General features: G+C 43.3%; 1 protein-coding gene across 1 annotated transcript; it reads left to right on the top strand.

Moving 5' to 3' along the window:
• The first annotated feature begins 9,250 nt into the window (after positions 1 to 9,250).
• On the top strand, positions 9,251 to 18,673 carry ccdc151 (coiled-coil domain containing 151). The gene is made up of 13 exons (XM_034202475.1): positions 9,251 to 9,417; positions 9,630 to 9,751; positions 9,901 to 9,978; positions 10,269 to 10,460; positions 11,020 to 11,121; positions 12,392 to 12,517; positions 12,773 to 12,895; positions 13,864 to 14,013; positions 14,100 to 14,260; positions 14,351 to 14,507; positions 16,527 to 16,676; positions 18,066 to 18,153; positions 18,227 to 18,673. Exons 1-13 carry the CDS (start codon positions 9,339 to 9,341, stop codon positions 18,346 to 18,348), a joined length of 1,650 nt encoding a protein of 549 aa, XP_034058366.1. The 5' UTR covers positions 9,251 to 9,338; the 3' UTR covers positions 18,349 to 18,673.
• Positions 18,674 to 20,473: the final 1,800 nt, after the last annotated feature.

The raw sequence follows: 20,473 nt of genomic DNA, 5'->3' as shown, positions 1-20,473 counted from the left end.
CGGAGGTGATGGACCAGGCCAGCTGAGCCCGCCAGGGCAGTACCCGCTGTAGAGCTCAGGACCTCTACCCAGCTCGAGAGCCGGTCCCCGACAACTAGGTAGTGGCGGCCCCCATAGTCGAAGAAGTCAGCAAACACCGCCTCGAATGGCGTGGACGGGGGTGAGGAAGGCCGGGGGGGTGTAGCTGCCTGTGACGGAGCATTGCGGTTGCAGTCTGCACACCCGTCCCTGGTGGCCTGAATGTCCCCGGACATCCCGGGCCAGTAAACTATGGCTCGGGCATGCTGCCCCATCGCTGAGGTCCCCTGGTGAGCGGCATGGAGATGCCGAAGGACTCTCCCACGGAGGGATGGGGGGACCACGACGCGGTCCCGATAGAGCAGGACGCCGTCCTGTGCGTAGACGGACTCACAGACCGATGATAGACTCGCCAGGGCAGGGTCATTAACGTCAATCCCACCCTCCTGCTCGATGAGTTGGAGGAGGTGGCCGAGGCATCCGTCAGCCGCTGTCTCCCGTGCGAGGAGGGGCCAAGAGACGGCTCCGAGCTCCCGTGCGTCGTCGCGGATGGAGGCCATGAGTGCTGACTCCACAGCGTCAGGCCCGCTCGGCAGCCCCAATGAGAGGCCGTTCACTGAGCCCGAGGGGGAAGGATGCCTCGACGTGGCATCAGCGGCATAATTGCTCTTGCCAGGCAGATGCACAATGTCAAAGCGCCATGGGAGGGTGCACTGCTTGAGTCTAAACAGACGCGAGTTTGTTATCTCATCCAGCGTACGGTCGCCAAAGATCTTCACCAACGGCTTATGGTCGGTGGCCACGACGAGGTTGTCGGACCCCTGCATACCGCGTCTGTTCCAGACCCCAGGCCACAGCTAGGGCCTCTCCCTCGACGGCCGCATAGCGCTGCTCCGCAGGGGACAGGAAACGCGAACCCGCGAGGGTGATCCTCCATCCACTTGGACAGCAGTCCGGTATGCCCGAGGCATAGTGACAATATTGCTGGAGCAGGAAGTAGCCAATGCCACGCATGGGCGAGTCAGGGCGGAGGCGGGTACGCTTCTGCATGTCGTAGATCTCCACGCCCTCACGGATGGCATCCATTATGGCTTGCTTGGACGCCTAGAAGGCCTCCTCCAGAACGGGGGACCATAGGAACACACAGCGTGGGCTGAGGAACGGCTTAAATGGAGCCCTCGTGTCACGCAACTGGGCGTAGTTAGCCACCTGGTTGACAAGGCCAAACCAACTCCTGATGTCCGTCGTGGAGCCAGTGGTGGGGAAGTCCCGGATGGCGTCCAAGTATTTCGGGAGCGGTTCGATGGTAGATTCCGACACCCTGAAGCCAGCGAAATTGACGCACCTCTCCGCGAACTGAAGCTTGTCCGGGTCAGGAAGTCGATGGTCCTCCACCAGTGTTGCTCCAGGTCGGTGTCATAGTGGATGGTGTCATCCACACAACGTTCCTTGCGTTCATAGTCCGAGAGGACGGCGTCAAACCGACGGTTGTAGCCATCCCCTGATGACAGGAAACCCTGTGGTGCCCTGGTGTAGCGCCAACGGCCGAATGGTGTGATGAAGGTAGTGAGGTGGCGATCCGACTCACGCAGGGGGACACTGTGGTAGCCGTTCCAGTCGTCCGTGACGGTCTTCCAGGTGCCCTTCGGGACGCGGCGTGCAAGGTGGAACGGGGACTCAGTGGCGAAGGTCTCACGTTGGCAGAACTTGTTGAGGGGGGAGAGGTCCTGCGGGGGGAACCGTCATGCTTCCGAGTGACTACCATACGATGGCACCACGCCACTGGCTCGCCGTATGGCACGCATTCAATGACCCCAAGGGCTTCGTCCCGCAGGAGGTCATCGTGGACCCTCCGCTGCCAGTGTAGAGGCACTGTAGCCGCGGTGTGGCATGCCTTAGGCGTAGCTGCGGGGTCCACGTGCATCTCGATAGGTGGCCCCTCCATGCATGGTAGTGCCCGATGGGGGCAAGTATTGAATGTCGACGAGGCATATCTCTCAAGTAGCCAACCTTTCATCCGGTTGTTGTTCTCTGGCGTACAAGGGAACGGCAGTGCTGCGGGGCGCGCCGGGGGGACCGTGCGCTGAGGACATGAGCACTGGGCGTCCCGGGGGTCACCTGGCCCCACGCAGCCGCCGTTGGCTGACCTCGTCGCATTGACGGACAAGGGCTGGTCTGGCGTGTCAGCCGTGTCAGGGCTACGCCTGTCCTTGGGCCCCCCTGCAACGTCGTCCGACGGGAAGTTCACGGGCAAGAGGCCGAGGTTGAGCAACGACTCGTAGGAGAGGTACATGGCCCGGACTGAGCTGCTCATGTATACCATAGAACGGCAGGATGTAACACGCCCCCCGCTGCAGGTCGTCGAGAGCCTAGCGAAGAACGCTCCCTCGATGGTTATAGGGGAGCGGTTGGCGGCCGACAGGCTGAGGCTGACGGGTCGCAGGTCGTCCCGCGAGAAACCGCAGGCCAGGAACTCCTCCAGAGACCAAAGGTCCGACTGCACGCTAGTGTCCGCGACGGCGGATATCCGAGCTCCGTCGGCCGAGTCCCGGTTGCTGGTGCCATCCCTCAGCCCGACTGGCATGTCCATCGAGATGGTGATTAATGCTCGGGGGTGGTCTCTCAGCCTGGCTCGTCTCCATTTGCCCTTGGAGAAGATGTGGTGCTCGAGTCTGATAGGTGCAGGCCTGTTGACACAGCCGTGCGACGTAGGGGCGCGGCGTCGGCGATGGCTCCTGTGACATCGACCAGGGCGGGCCCCAGCTTCCGTGCGGGAGCGCGCTCCTTCACTACAGACTTTAGCGCCACCTAACCATTCGCCAAAAGGTTTTTAATACCAGCGGTAACCGGCCAAGCGCCGGGCAAAAAACAATCTTCAAATAAAATAAAGTCACCGGAGGAGTTAAAGGAGAGTGACAGGGAGTATGAGAAGAAGAGGGAGAGAAAGTTTCTGTTAGGGCTGGGTCAAAAGTGCCGGACCTACAATGGCAGAGACCAGATGGATGCAGTCTTTTAACAAAGTTTAATAAAGGAAAAAGGGAGCAACTAAAAAACAATCCACAAAATGAAGATGGATCTAGTTCACGCTGGTGGCAGCGGCAGGACTCAGGCTGGCTCGAGCAGACACTGGGAAAAAACAAGGTTACTCTTCAACAAAAACAGCAAGAGAAAATTACACTAAGCTATAGGATACTATCAACGTTCAGACAGAGGGGAGGAGGGCAGTGTTTCTCAAACTTTTTCATACCAAGGACCACTTAATCAATAAAAAAACACTCGCGGACCACCTAACTCCACAAATATCCAATAACACATCGTTTTTCTAGATCAGATTACAAATCGCCTGAAAATGGTACAAACACGTGGTAACATGTGTGATGAAGGTGTTGCGCTGGACTATATCATGCAATCGAAAGTGACTTAAGCTCACTCCATTGCGGAGATATTCCCGCGAGAGTTCGGAAAACTTTAATTTATCTATTTATTTCAAATGTGAAATTTTACCAATATACTCACGGACCACCAGTGGTCCGCGGACCACACTTTGAGAAGCACTGAACCATACAAGTTTCAGCCACACTGGCTTGATCGATGGAGTTGGCTTCAATATGATGCCAATATAAACAAGGTCTTTTGTCGGCTCTGTACATCAATGCCGACCTATAAGTGAAGAGTAGAAAATATAAAAGGTATATTGGCTATAGGGAAATGTCCCAGCAGTTTAGGATAATGAAGGTTCTATTACATAGCCATTACATTTCTAACTCCTAATGACAGGAAGGCAGAAAGAACATTATACAAATAATAATAATACTCATAATAATGATAATAGCAGACATTTAACAATGACCACAATATAATTATTTTAATAAACCAAATATGAACAATTGAGGAAAAACTGATGATTAAAATGTTGTAGTACAAGTAGTAATGTAGTTTGTGCATACATTACTATTGCAACAAATGTGTTAATTTTCTTCATTATTAGTGGATTTTTTGGACGAATGCTCCGGGCCAGTGGAATTTGACACTTAATGTCTACCCCTGAATGTTTCTGGAGTTACTTGAAAGGCAAAAGAGGTTATAGAGAGCCGAGGCATGGAAAAGTGAAATGACTCTACCGAATGTTGTTCTTCAACTGCTTCTGCTCATGTCACAGTGGAGGATCTGGAGCGCAACGATGGATCAGCAGAGAGGCCGTACTTCATGTCCCAGAACCTGCTTAGCATCCTAAAGAAGTCCAATGAAGAGGTCAAACCTGTAGACTAGGTGACGTTAGTGTGTGTGTGTGTGTGTGTGTGTGTGTGTGTGTGTGTGTGTGTGTGTGTGTGTGTGTGTGTGTGTGTGTGTGTGTGTGTGTGTGTGTGTGTGTGTGTGTGTGTGTGTGTGTGTGTGTGTGTGTGTGTGTGTGTGTGTGTGTGTGTGTGTGTGTGTGTGTTTGTTTGTGTGATGGAAATAACAACAAAAGAAGAGTGCCATTTCCTGTGTCACATTATGTATGTATGTTTGTGTGTTGCTGCCAAATGAGATTCATTAATGTTTTATGGATGATAATATTGATCCTTTAGGATTTTGTTACAAAGCCTTAATTGCCCGCCTGCATTTGCCCAACAAGGAGGATATACATCAGAAGGAATATGAGACTTCACTTTCAGATGAAATATTGTTAATTTAGGCAATAGTTGGCCTTAATGTCCAGTGTGAAGGATTGTTGGGGATTTATTGGAGGGAATGGAAATAGTATTCACTTTCATGTTTTCATTAGTGTATCACTTGAAGCTAAGATTCCTCTTCATGGAGTCAGCTATGTTGCACCACCATGTTCCTATAGTAGCTCAGAAAGGACACACCAAACTCTGACTCTAGAAAGGGCCGTTCAGGTAACTGTAGTTCCCCATGTTATGTAATAGGAGGGGTGGGGGAGCGGTATTCAGACTATTTCCATCTGCAACCTCACCGCTAGATGCCACTAGATCCTATAAACTGTCCATTTAAAAAGAAGAAAAATCTGTTTTTGTTGTACATTTTGTTCATTGTTTTTGTCACTCTGTGTGTATTCTGTCATCAAGTTGATGGGATGCTTTGAAAGGTCCATTGAGATACAGTTGATGGCAGGTAGCATGTAGATACATGTGTAAAGCTCTGCTTACTAAGTATATTGCACTGTTTGATATTAGCACACCAAACCAAAGTTGCTCAACGCAGGCTGATAAAAGCTAAGTATGTTTCTCAAAGCCTTGAGAGATTACAAATTAACCAAGTGATTTTACTTGGACTTGCAGTCTTAATTTCTATGCACCTATGTTGTTTTGTGTTCATATAAAACATATCTGTAATGAATTTGTAAAAGTTGTTCTTTTTCATTTTGTTGTAAACTAATTGTAATTTCTTCAGAAATGAATAAAATCTTAATAAAAATGTGTGTTGCCATATAAGTGTTCAAAGGGGGAAAGGCCACGTGTTCTTTTATTTTTGACACAAAAACCTGGATTTTTATTTGATTTGATCAGTGTTGTTCTTATTTTGATAATGCTGACAAATAAGAGTTAGATACAAAATCATTATTGAAGTCTGTTTGTTAAATGAGACCATTACATATTTTTGATCTTCTAATAAATAAAAGAACATACTTATATATATAAATATGAATAGCTTACACACATATATATATATATATATAAGTTATTAATATTTATATAATTAATCCATAATGTATTTACTTTGAAACGTAAACTTTATTATGTAAAGTTATGAAGTTTAGTTTTAGACATCAAATAATAATCAGTGAAATGGCACTAAAAAGTTATTAATTCATGCTTCCTATATTTGTCCATATGGAAGATTATTTATTAAATGTATTTATTTATTTATTGCCAGTAAAAGCATTACAGTTTATTTGCATGGACTGTGTCAATGAATACATGTTGCTCTACGTGCCATAATTAGCTCTCAAGAGTGCATACAAAATTAGTTAAAACAATGATCATCGTATAGGTTATTTTATATTTCATATGAAAACACTACATTTAGTTTGGAAATCTTTAGTAACAATAAGAATTGGCTTTGTGTATGTATCCCACTGAAGCTACATATGCAATCTGCTTTCTCTTTTACGGCCATCAACATTAGAATATTCAAGCTGATCTTTAATAATTAATTAATTAATGTATTATTAAGCATGGTCTTTGATCAATAAAGACATATCATTATTATATTTAGCACATGAAAAAAATGACTGTAAAATAAACTAAAGGTCCAGTCAGAGGTGGGAGAAGTACTCAGATCTTGTACTTAAGTAAAAGTAGAAGTATTATATGTTTTTATTAAAGTGTTATCAAAGCTGGTAAAGGTGCAGCTAGTTTTAATATATATACATATTAAGACATGGCATTGTACAATACAAATTAAAAGACAAGAAATAAACAAGAAAGTAGAAAATATACGTTGAATATACAAATGAACAATAACAAGATATAAAGCAAGGCATTATATATAAGTAGGCCTATGTGACAGGTGGAATAATAAATATTAAACTGAATATATAAATGTACAGTGAAGAGAGAAGCTATGGAGCAGAGAGTTCTCTGCCAGCCAGAGGTGATTTATTGTACAGTGTTATTGCAATGGGCAGGTTTCCCTGTATCTGTCCTTGTGACAGCGGAGCTGCAGCAGTCTGATTATATTTCACATCATTAACCCACATCCATCCATCCATCCATCTTCTCCCGCTTATCCGTGGTCGGGTCGCGGGGGTAGCAGTTCCAGCAGAGAGCCCCAAACTTTCTTTTCCCTGGCGACATCAACCAGCTCTGACTGGGGGATCCCAAGGCGCTCCCAGGCCAGCGAAGAGATATAATCCCTCCACCTGGTCCTAGGTCTACCCCTTGGTCTCTTCCCAGCTGGACGTGCCTGGAACACCTCCCTAGGGAGGCGCCTAGGTGGCATCCTAACTAGGTGCCCGAACCACCTCAACTGGCTCCTTTCGACGCGAAGGAGGAGCGGCTCAACTCCGAGTCCCTCCCTGATGACCGAACTTCTCACCTTATCCCTAAGGGAGACACCAGCCACCCTGCGGAGAAAACCCATCTCGGCCGCTTGTATCCGCGATCTCGTTCTTTCGGTCATGACCCATCCTTCATGACCATAGGTGAGGGTAGGAACGAAAATGGCCCGGAAGACCGAGAGCTTTGCCTTCTGGCTCAGCTCCCTTTTCGTCACAACGGTGCGGTAAAGCGACTGCAGTACCGCTCCCGCTGCTCCGATTCTCCGGCCCATCTCACGCTCCATTGTTCCCTCACTCGAGAACAAGACCCCGAGATACTTGAACTCCTTCACTTGGGGTAAGGACTCATTCCCTACCTGGAGTGGACAGTCCATCGGTTTCCTGCTGAGAACCATGGCCTCAGATTTGGAGGTGCTGATCCTCATCCCAGCCGCTTCACACTCGGTTGCGAACTGATCCAGTGAGTGCTGAAGGTCGCAGACCGATGAAGCCATTAGAACCACATCATCTGCAAAAAGCAGTGGTGCAATCCTTAGTCCACCGAACTGCAGACCCCCTCCCCCATGACTACGCCTCGAAATCCGATCCATGTATATTACAAACAGGATTGGTGACAAAGCGCAGCCCTGGCGGAGGCCAACCCTCACCGGAAATGGGTCCGACTTACTGCCGAGGACCCGGACACAGCTCTCGCTTTGGGAGTACAGAGATTGGATGGCCCTGAGTAGAGACCCCCTCACCCCATACTCCCGCAGCACCTCCCACAGTAACTCCCTGGGAACTCGGTCATACGCCTTCTCAGTGGCGTTTTTATATGTACAAAAGTGGTGGGGCACAAAAAACGTAGATGTCTACAGTATATATAAGCTTCTGCAGTGAGGTTCATGGCTGCTGAGGCACTGGCTCTTCAGGTTTACAAATATTATATTTTGACCTAAATCAAAATATAATATTATTTTCAAAAGCTTTTTTAGTCTGATGCTTCAATTAATTTTAAACAGACAGTTCAACAAAAGGATACCCAAAAAATGTAATTTTATCATTTAAATATTGAATTGTTCTCTCTTAGTAAGATCCCATTTTCAATCAAATTGCAGTCTTACCTTGACTTGAAGATGAAGTCCATTTATAATAAATCTAATCTAATCAATAGATTTATGATTCGAAAATGATAAAAGTAGGGTAGACATGTGGATATTATCCGGCTGAACAAAACGTGCATTTATCTAACAGGTTTGTTTCCCACAGATCTTATTTTGAGCTATTTTCTAAAATCCTATGGAGAAATATCATTGCTTTTTTGTGGAGGGAAGCCATGCGCAGCTTACTTCCTGGTTTTAGGACGCCTCACTGCAGCTCTCTCGTCTCCTCTTCACACACCACACTTTTCGCGGCACACGTACTTACAGCCAATCAGCTCTGAATGATGTGAGATGACGTATGGTGGGGATGGCAGCTCTATGCCCCTATGGTCATTATTTTGTTGCCACACACATTAAAAAGGAAAATACTCTGAGCATGCGCAGTGTAGTTTTTACAGTCACCATTGACTTAAACAGGGAGAGGGAGGGGCAGGATCGGGTTTTGTCCCACATGGCTCTAAACAGCTCAATAGGCCCACACTGTAGACACTAATTAGAAGAACACAGACTAAAACAGCAATGAGACGAATCAGATGATTAAACATGATCTTAAAATATATTTTATATATTTTTTAATTTATTTTTTGCATTTTTTTGTAATCATTACTTTTAATACATTCTGCTGACACTAGGTGGGGCTGTGCCCCACCTGCCCCTAATGACCAGTCGCCACTGCGCCTTCTCCAAGTCTACAAAACACATGTAGACCGGATAAGCGTACTCCCAGGCCCCCTCCAGGATCCTTGCGAGAGTAAAAAGCTGATCCGTCGTTCCACGACCAGGACGGAATCCGCATTGTTCCTCCTCAATCTGAGGTTCGACCCACATAGGCTATGTAAATAAAGTTATTAAATAAAAGTAGTGGAGTAAAAGTACACGCCTCTGAATTGAGGAGTACAAAGTAGCATACAATGGAAATACTCAAGTAAAGTACAAGTATCTTAAAATTGTACTTAAGTACAGTAGCCTACTTGAGTAAATGTGATTAGTTACTTATCACCTCCGTGGCTAGACGCTCAGTTTGAAACGAGGAGCCTGACTTCAGCGTTAGTGTACAGGTTGCTAGGCAACACTGGAGACTACCAGAAGTCTTCGTGCAGGTCAAGCTAGGCTAACGCCGACTGTTGTCAGGTTGTATTTGTTGCCTACCTGCACAACAATAACTCAGCACCAACATGCCGTTCAGTGCCGACTCAATGAAACCTCCGCTGCATGACCAAATAACGGAGATGCAGCGTAAAATACAACTTCTTGGTAAGTTTGTTTGTTCTTAGCGTCGACTTCTGTTCAAGCTAAGGCAGGTGCTAGGTAGTTAACGTTAGCTTCCGTTTATGGTTGTGACTAGCCACTGTAAAACATACACTAATACCAGATAAACAGCAATTAGCTGTGTAATTTGTGAATAATTACACGAGTTCTCCATATGTATCGTGTGTATTAGTGTAATTATTATGTATGTCCACCAGAGGGCGACAGAACTGCGTACTATGAGAGCTCTCAGTCCACTATCAAGAAGAACCGAGAAACCATCCGCCAGCTGAGGCAGGACAACAAGAGGCTGTGCAGGAAAATGGCAGAAGTAAACGCTGTAAGTCCTTTAAAAATAGAAAGGGAACTTTCCCAGCTCTTTTGCTTATTTTCTTTCATCAATATTATAGTCAAATGAGCAGTAAAACCCCATTACTGACTTTCTTGCCAATAACACTCTTGTACCCCTTGGTGTCTTGCTCCCCCCAGGGGGATGCAACTATCATCAAAGTGGCCTTTCAGAACAGAGGGTTTGAGAAGGATGCCTACCGCAACATGTCAGGGAAGGTGAGAGGAAGAAGCATTATTTATGACTAAAAAACACAAATATGTTGTTGGACTATTTGCACTATAAGTTTTACCACAGATAAAAGGACAGTTCCCCCAACATCTGTATGTATGTCCGGGACTTTTCTCAATGAATATAGCTTGTACAGTACCTGCTTACCAAGTGGACTTAATGATCCAAGCCTTATGTAATTTAAGCAAACTCAATGTTTTAGTCATGGTCATGGCTGAAAAATGTCTTATTCCATTATAGCTTTACCACACTCTCCCTGACAATACTCTTTTCTCAGGCAGCCCTGACCACGCTCGACCAGAGAGTGCTGTCCAAGACGAAGCGTCTCAACGCCCTTAAACACACCACCCAGACCTTCCAGTGCCGCCTGGATGAGCTGAAGAAGGAATACCAGAGGAGTAAACCAGAGGGCAGCAGTGGAGCAGTGTCTGCCGACGCTAGAGCTCGGAAAAAAGAGGAAGATGCCATGGTGGATACCTCTCAAGCTCATGCAGAAATGTTTGAAAAAGAAAATCTGTTATGCTAATTTTCACTCTTAAATGGGCCCTATTGTGCTTTTTGGGGGGTTTCCCTTTCCTGTAGTGTGTTATATAGGTTATTGTGCCTGTAAACGGTCTGATCATTTTAAAATCCTAAAGTTAGCTTCAAAAGGAGTTTGCCTGAAACGCCTCCATTGGACTCCTTTGTTGATTTATTTAACATAATGACATCACTATGTAACCCTCGCTCTTCTATTGGCTATTCTACGTGATAGGCTAAGGGGTCGGACATCTTTAAGCGGTTGACCAAATACAACAGATGCTGTTCTGGGCTCTGGTTTCAGACAGAGGGTGAAAAGAGGAGCTGCAGCACAGGCAGTATAAGAACAGATTAAGACCTTTTTGAACATTCAAGCATGGAGACATGTCACAGGAGAGGCACACAAAATACAAATATAATATAAACCAGAAAATGAGGGCCCCTTTAATGAAATATAAGACAGAATAGTACACGCTCAGTAAACAATGTGTGTGTGTGTGTGTCTTCAGAAACTGCGGGCGCTGGAGAACAGTCTGGAAAAGACTCAGTTTAAGTGCAAGGAGGCCGAGAACATCATGATTAACTATCAAAAGCTCAAAAGTCACCTGCAGGTGAGTCACACACTGTTAACATATAGTTTGGTTTTCATCTTAACTTGCAGGGGTATGCAGCTTGTTCAGCAAGTTAAGTTGCCCAAGAAAACGTATGTAAGTAGTAAGTAGAAATATTGTAACTGTGCATTCCTCATTAGCAGACACCCTTATGAGAGCGTTAGTACTGTGTTTGTGATAAATAAACACTGAGTGAGACTTTCACAGTGGTACACTACCTCCTGTCCCACGCTCACTTTACCTTTGTTTGCTCTCAACTTGACCTCCATTTTGTTACTTAACTTTACAAATATTCCAACTGTTAGAATGCACATCAATCTGTTCACACTTATATGCTGGTAATGTTGTTATCCAGTTCAACTTGAGTGAAATAATAGATCAAGCCTTTAGACTTTCATTTGAGATTTTCCATCAAGATGTATTGAGGGATTCATATTCACCACAACATCCACAGTGTATCAAACATACTGTAGAGCTGCCACTCCATATAAAGGGCAGCTGGGGTGGTTTGTAGGAAATCATTTGGCAAACCTGTTAACCCCTCTTGTGGTTTAGCTGGTGAGCAGCTGATCTACCACAACATCCAGTCAGAACAACAACAAACACACTCAACAAGCTATTGCCAGTTATCCATGTGAACCGTGAGACACCCACATAGACACGTTTAAGTATCCTTTGGGTGAGCTTGCAGGTCAACAGTATGTGCTATACAAAATAGTGTTCATCCTTTGAAACTGTGAATCTGAATATTCTTTTTAAGATGCAGGTTGGCACTGTGTGTCAAGTTTTCCTAGTAATAAATCAGAAATAAAAATAGTTTTTTGATCAGGCACCAATTCAAAAAGAAAGTCTAGAGTGTAAAAAAAGGGCTTATAACCGTATGATTATGTCTCATAAGCTGTTGCCGCATTTGTTGTCTTGAGACCCTTTGATAAACAGATTCGGTGCCAAATGTAATTATTTTGAGTACCCAAAAATGTATAGAAATGGGCAAAAATCCCTTAACAATAAATTGTGTACGATGTCAGCTCTTTGCTGTTCAAAGCTCAGCTTATTGTCCAGGGTGATTTTGAGATACTTAAATCACTCCACCCTCTTATCACTTTCCTTATTAATGCAGGTGTTGATTAAAAGGTTATTTTGTTCCAACCTAAAGATTAGCCAGTAAATCATTCCTACAGTGGTTGTAAACAGTCCTCTCGTCCCCACCCCTTTCACTCTTTCCATTTCCTGTCCGTTCTTTTTTTTATCTCTCACTCTTCCACTTCAGGATGAGAGTCTGACATTCCAGGGCCAGCTGGACAGTCTGGAGGCAGAGATCCTGAAGCACAGAGAGGAGCTTCACGACATGCAGATCATGAACAGCAACGCTCAGCTCTCCAAGGAAGCTGCTAAGGTTCCTGTAACCCTCCTCTGCTCCTATGAGTTTGCAGCGTGCTAGTAAAGGCGTAACAAAAATGATTCACTCATAATTACTGACACTAATATAATAAATTATATGAGTCACAAGTGAAGCGGATACAAATCATTTTCATTTTGATGCATTTACAAGTACAGATACATGAGCCTACCTCATCGCTATGCGGTGTGCAAACAGCATTTTTCATTCAACTTTCTTTAAATCTCTTCTTCCCTTTGCTCTGCCTTGCAGGCTGACTTGCAGCAGCTGGAGGAATGTCTCTGCAAGGAGCGCAAGGAGAGAGAGCGTATTATAGCAAGCTACAGGAAGAAGGTAGAGGAGCGCAAGGCCCAGGCTGAAAAAACCGATAGAAGGGTGAGGAAAACGCGGAGGTGTATATTGTACACTTTATCGTAGTGAATGGTTCTCTTCTCTGATCACCATCAGAAATGCAAAACAAACATATTTATCATGCATTTTCATCTGCTTTTAGCACTGTTTAATCAGAGTGATAGTCACTCATAATGCTTTGTCACAATTCTACATTACAAAGCAATTTATTATAACTTTTTAGCACATAAATCATAAAGCGTCATAATCAAAATGATGTAGTGTTATTAAAAGAAAAGTGAAATGGGAGTAATCAAATGCGAAACAATGACTAGCACTCCCATAGTTAGGCCATTGTCCTATTCAGCAGCTAGGGAACACGTGCACACACTGCAGATGTGCAGATGTAGTTCATGTGAAAGTCCGTCCATGCTCCGACGTGTCTTTCATTGTAAAAATGTAATCATTCATTTCAAACGCAGTTAATCCCGAAATCGACCGAAATATCCACTTTGACGGCATGGCTTTTTGCTTTGGAGCTGAACACTGAAAATGAAACTTTATAAAAACTGCCGCTCCAAATCCTGAATCTTATGCAGGAAAAATTATCCAAAGTAAGACTATCATTTTTTTGCATTTATATGTTGTTTATTATTATTGGATCACAACAAAATAAAAACAAACAAATAAAATGTTCTGTTTTATTACCTTATACTTCAGCCGCTACAATACCCAGTTATTATCTTGCAACAGTGATTTTAAAGTATTACAATTATGAGAACTATATCAAAAAGTCAGTGACTAGGAATGATGAAGTATTTATGAGCATTAATTCATTTCTAAATAATTATTTACACAGTTCTGTGAGCAGAAAATAATGCATTTTAAATATTCTTACAATTAATTAAAGCTACTGTATGGACGTCATTGAAAAGGCTACAACATATATATTTTCAGTGAAATTGAGACATTCTTTATAATGAAATACGTTTTCTAAACTGCGGCACCTGTAGGCTCAGAGAACAGCAATGCAGCCCGACGAGCTGAGCAGCGAGGCTCAGCGCAGCAGCCCCAGGATAGCAGGCGAACAGGAGAAGGTCATCTCCACTTTTGAGGAGGCATTCCGACGCATCAAGGAGGCCACGGGAGTCACAGACATACAGGTGTGGAAGAGAGAAAGAGAAGGATAGCCTGTGAACTGTGTACTGTATTAATATTGTAAAAAACATTTTATTTCATGTGTGTGTAGGAGATAGTGGAGCGCTTCATCTCACAGAAGGAGACACACCAGCATCTGGAGAAGCTGAAGGGAGAGAACGAGACGGTGCTGCAGCAGCTGAAGGAGCAGAAGGAGCTCCTGGACCAACAGTTCCAGGACATGAAATACTCGGGAGAGGCTGAACTCTCGAGGTGAGACACTCAAACAGAAGTGGAACAAAAGCCTGCATGCAGCTGTAGTGTTTGTTCTCAAGCTCTTTCTCTCTGTGTGTGTTTTCTTAGTGACAGACAGTCGCTGGAGGAGTGTGAGCTGCAGCTGCAGGCTCAGCAGCAGAGGTGTGATGCAGATAAGGAGCGTCTGGAGTGGCTGGTGAAAGCCCTCAGTACTGTGCAAGCCGGAGTGGAGCACCTCGCAGACAAACTTCAACACATCACGCTGGTAAATACCACCTCAGGCGTCAGGGCTGTAGGTCTTCTTGCCACTTATTTTTGTTTCTTGTTATTTTTAAAGGAATTACATTTGTATGCAATTTACGGTCCTCTTCATATATTTTTGCTCCTATAGAAGCTAAATTGTGAGAAAAAGGTAGCAGTACAAGGCCAATTAAGACAAACAAGGAACTACAACAAAAGTGGGAAACAACTAGGGAATCTAGTTTTGAATGAATAAATGTTTTACTCTCTTTATTCAATTACAAAATACAGTGGGGCAAAAAAAGTATTTAGTCAGCCACCAATTGTGCAAGTTCTCCCACTTAAAAAGATGAGAAAGGCCTGTAATTTTCATCCTAGGTACACCTCAACTATGAGAGACAGAATGAGAAAACAAAAAAATCCAGAAAATCACATTGTCTGATTTTTAAAGAATTTATTTGCAGATTATGGTGGAAAATAAGTATTTGGTCAATAGCTCAATACTTTGTTATATACCCTTTGTTGGCAATGACAGAGGTCAAACGTTTTCTGTAAGTCTTCACAAGGTTTTCACACACTGTTGCTGGTATTTTGGCCCATTCCTCCATGCAGATCTCCTCTAGAGCAGTGATGTGTTGGGGCTGTCGCTGGGCAACACAGACTTTCAACTCCCTCCAAAGATTTTCTATGGGGTTGAGATCTGGAGACTGGCTAGGCCACTCCAGGACCTTGAAATGCTTCTTACGAAGCCACTCCTTCGTTGCCCGGGCGGTGTGTTTGGGATCATTGTCATGCTGAAAGACCCAGCCACGTTTCATCTTCAATGCCCTTGCTGATGGAAGGAGGTTGTCACTCAAAATATCACGATACATGGCCCCATTCATTCTTTCCTTTACACGGATCAGTCGTCCTGGTCCCTTTGCAGAAAAACAGCCCCAAAGCATGATGTTTCCACCCCCATGTTTCACAGTAGGTATGGTGTTCTTTGGATGCAACTCAGCATTCTTTCTCCTCCAAACACGTCTAGTTGAGTTTTTACCAAAAAGTTCTATTTTGGTTTCATCTGACCATATGACATTCTCCCAATCCTCTTCTGGATCATCTAAATGCTCTCTAGCAAACTTCAGACGGGCCTGGACATGTACTGGCTTAAGCAGGGGGACACGTCTGGCACTGCAGGATTTAAGTCCCTCGCGGCGTAGTGTGTTACTGATGGTAGCCTTTGTTACTTTGGTCCCAGCTCTCTGCAGGTCATTAACTAGGTCCCCCCGTGTGGTTCTGGGATTTTTGCTCACCGTTCTTGTGATCATTTTGACCCCACGGGGTGAGATCTTGCGTGGAGACCCAGATCGAGGGAGATTATCAGTGGTCTTGTATGTCTTCCATTTTCTAATAATTGCTCCCACAGTTGATTTCTTCACACCAAGCTGCTTACCTATTGCAGATTCAGTCTTCCCAGCCTGGTGCAGGTCTACAATTTTGTTTCTGGTGTCCTTTGACAGCTCTTTGGTCTTGGCCATAGTGGAGTTTGGAGTGTGACTGTTTGAGGTTGTGGACAGGTGTCTTTTATACTGATAACGAGTTCAAACAGGTGCCATTAATACAGTTAACAAGTGGAGGACAGAGGAGGCTCTTAAAGAAGAAGTTACAGGTCTGTGAGAGCCAGAAATCTTGTTTGTTTGTAGGTGACCAAATACTTATTTTACCGAGGAATTTACCAATGAATTCATTAAAAATCCTACAATGTGATTTCCTGGATTCTTTCCCCCCATTCTGTCTCTCATAGTTGAAGTGTACCTAGGATGAAAATTACAGGCCTCTCATCTTTTTCAGTGGGAGAACTTGCACAATTGGTGGCTGACTAAATACTTTTTTGCCCCACTGTATGTCTATAGGGTTATTTTATAATCTGTCTTTTCCTTACTATTTGTCCATTTACGTATTCCCGACCAACGCATCCATCTTTGGTTCTTATTCCATTTCTCTCAAAAGGTGTGTTGACAATCATAAGTATGTGTGTCCACCGTTCTTCCGTTTCTCTCAGAGAGAGGACACGGTGTCTGAAGTGTCTCCAGACTCAGATGAGTTTGTGCTAGTGCTGATGACCCAGTGTGAGCTGAAGCTGAAGTTGCTGCACGAGGAGCTTCGAGGAAAGGATGTGTCTGCTATCATGAAGGAGATGGAGGAAGAGGAAGTGAGTCGACGCCACAATCATATACACTCATTCAAGACTATTTTAAATACAGGCACTGTTTTTGTTTTCCCTGACGTAAATGAAGACATATCAATCTTTTTAATTGGTTCACAAAAATTCACCGGAATAAAAAAAAGATCTGATGTTGGCATGGAGGTGTTGCTGACGTGCACAGTGCTACACATGAACGCAGCATGGCTGAGCATGTTAGCATGGAAGCTGCTGTGCGTGCATAGCTTATCTGAATGGAAAAGCAGCCGTTAGAGCCACCTGAAGTGTTTGTTCCAGATTACCAACGCTCAACGGCACTTTCTCTGTTTGAGAACATATGATATCAGAGTGTACCAGTCTGTAGGCCATTTGCTAATGACATTGACTGTTTTACCCTCAGATCCATTTTGAGAGGCCATACTCTTTGTAATTGACATAACTGTGAGCTGATATCTTCCAGTCTAGTTTTGTTTGATTCAAAGCTACCGTTAGAAACTAGTTGGCTGTCCCGGTCAAGAGGTTGCACCTCTACCATAACAAAGTACATTTTCCCTTCTGGAAACCTACTGTACTGCTCATCATATCAGTTACATGGCATAGACATGACTCTAAAACTCCTCCACTTATCCTACACAAAACTACGTTAACAATACAAGGCATATATAAAGGACCAGTATAATAATGTACAAACAAAAAGTTAGTGGTTTGTTATATACATCTGAAGAAAGAAATCTCTCCTACAACTTCAAACTGGCTCTTTTAACGTTTTTTTCAAAAAGATGGAATAGGACATTTTAGATACATGTGAAATTATGTTTATATGACAAGACTTTTAAAAAGAGAGCCTCATGTGAAAAACTAGAATGGCACCTGGAGAGCGCAGACCTCAGCTGTGGTGCATTCACATGCTGCTCGGACGGTCCCACTTCCAAAGTTGGCACCAACAGAGATGCTTCAAAGAAGTGTTTGATTTGATTTACATTCAACTGCCATGTTTCTGCCTGACATGACATCATCTCAACATGTCATGTACCAAAATGTTTCCAGACTTTTGGATGTTAAAACATTGAGGGGGCATTTACAAGATTTTAGATCACCTCCAAAATGTTATGGGTTCTTCCTTGGCCAACTTCCTACATATTTCATGAGAATCAGACCTGTAGTTTTTATATGAACTGCTGACAGACAAACAACCCAGCTGAAGACATAACGTCTTCGACAGAGTTCATAAACCTAACGTTGAATGAATATTCATTTCCGTTTTTTTGGATTTCACATTTCATTCTGCATTTGTCATAAAAAGACCAACGTAAAGTCAGATTATTTGAGAAACTTTGAGGAGTCATTTTCAAATAAAACGTACATCTTTAACATCATTTTTGCTATTTTTCTGAGCAGTTCTATGTCAGGATTGAGGGAAAGCTGCCAGAGTACAACACCCGCGTCAAGCTGCCTGAGGACCAGAGGCTGGACTTCTTCAATGACGGTGAGTTGGAAGCCACACACACAGACAGAACAATTCCAGCACACAATCTAAACTCCCCATGTTTGTGTCTCAGAGGACGACAGTGAAGAGGACGAGGCTGACGTCATGTCTCGCGAGGCACTGAAGCGCCAGTCTCAGATGATCATTGAGTCCAAGTCCAAGAAGAAGCCCTGGAAGAAGAAGGGCAAATTCTGATCGCTTCAGTGTCAGGACTCAGGTTTCAAATCGCTATATTAATGTTTCACCGCTCAAGTGAAAATTATTATGTGTTGCTACAAATCTTTGACAAATACAAATGAGATGATATATTTTTAGAAATGAATTATTAGCCCAATTAAAAAGCTCTACGATGATTTTTGTTTAAATATATGTTAGTACCTTTGAAATATGTTGTGTAAGTGTGTGTTTTGACAACAGTAAGGTTCTCTGTTGTTACACAAACGATTGGTCCTTTGCTTCTATTCCCAGTGCACAAGTCCACACTCTGCATGGTAACCTAATAAAGAAAATACAAATATTGCTTTTACTTTTTGTCATTTTTTTTTCATCGTGAACGTGATAGGGTTGTACCTTTCAGAAATGATACAGGTTCCTGAAAGCCAACACCTTTGACAAATCCAGCCTTTATTTAACAAGTGAATCACGTCGACACTAGAGACGCATTTGCTTTGTCCCAGCATACCGTAACATGTGAGCGTCAACACCTGAACTATCTCTGCTATGCATTGCTCAGCATGTCAGAAATGGCTGTGCCTCTTTGCTCAAATACTTTGTGGTTGCTGTTGGGTGGATTGTTTTGTTTTCTTATAATTAGCAAAACAAAACATGAGTGTGTAACTCAATCATGTTCTCTGTGTTTAATTGTCCAACTGATACATCTGCCATTGAGTGGCATACAGAATTCAACCAGACAGACAACTATGATTGATCAAATAAATTATTGTTTAATTCTAAGGGTTTGGTGCTCCTGTAGAATTGCATTTGTGTGCAGATAGTTATACGTTATAAATCAAAATCACATTCATTTTTATAAAAAAATGGGGTCCTGAAGAAAGAATGAACAGCATGCCCACATAAAATCAATCTCCTAAAATAAGACAGAAAAATAGATTATTTATACAAAATCAATATTTAATTGGATCTGACTCAGTCACATAACACAGAAGAATACAAAACTACAAAAAGCAAACATTAAACATGGGTCAATATTCTTTACAAAATAACCTACAATACATTTGATCACACATTTGACAAATGCATTATAACTGTAATCCTGCCCAATATGTTGACATAGACAACGATTGTCTATCTATGCTACACTACACATTACATACATTATTAAATCAAATATCTCAGAAATATTAAAAGTATTCACTGATTAATAAATAACTTTTCTCAAAAGTTTAAAACGTGCCGATTGGCTGATATACCATGGATGTGTGATACAGCCCAATACATCCACAACCACTGCATGTCCGTGTTTACCTGTAGCAAGAGATTTCATTGGTGCGTTGTTCGATCAATCTGTGAGCGGGGGCGGGTCTGTGGGCGCTGGCTGCTGCAGATTTTGAATCCCCGCCAGCAGTGTGAGAACCATCAGGCCTCCAATCCAACATGTAGTACCATCACTCTGTAGAAGACGCTTTGAATGATGCATTTGTCACGTTTTACAGACAAACCCTGTCTGAACAATTTATTGATAACTACTAACAGGTAAGAAACATTTAAACGCATCACAGCCAGTCGAGTTCAGATTAGCTAATTATTGGCTACACTCACACAAATAATCTGCATTTCTGAGCACTTTCTTTGGGCTGATTGAATTGATCCATGTCTGTGCTTCAGTGTTTGTTTCACTCTCTACATAACTACAGTGTTAAACTACAATAATGCTACCATTAGCTACGAGTAGTTCATGAAACTCTTATGAGACTGATCCTCTTTTCTGCTAACATGCCAGACTCAAGGCTCTGCTGCTGAGAAGCTTCATGGAAAACTAGTGCATCAGGTTTTTCCTTGGCCTAAAACTTTACAAATAGTTTGGTTAACTTAAAACATGACAAGTAGAAAGTATTTAAAATAAAATTGTAAAAAAAAGATCAAATTGGAAATGAAATGGAAAACATTCCAGCAAAAATACCATCAATTGACTTTATTTCAAAAGGTTCCCACTTGTTCACATTAATAGACCAACAAATAATAATTAGATACTGCATTGAAGAAATATTTAATTAGCTCCTTTAATTCCTATTAACCCGAGCAATGGTCTAAAGAAATAGACCTGTTGTCTATTCTAGTTGAACTTTTAGATGGTCAGAAC

The sequence above is a fragment of the Gymnodraco acuticeps genome, unplaced genomic scaffold (assembly GCF_902827175.1).
Source record: "Gymnodraco acuticeps unplaced genomic scaffold, fGymAcu1.1, whole genome shotgun sequence".
Classification (NCBI taxonomy): Eukaryota; Metazoa; Chordata; class Actinopteri; order Perciformes; family Bathydraconidae; genus Gymnodraco; species Gymnodraco acuticeps.
This window is presented reverse-complemented; position numbering and strand designations above follow the sequence as displayed.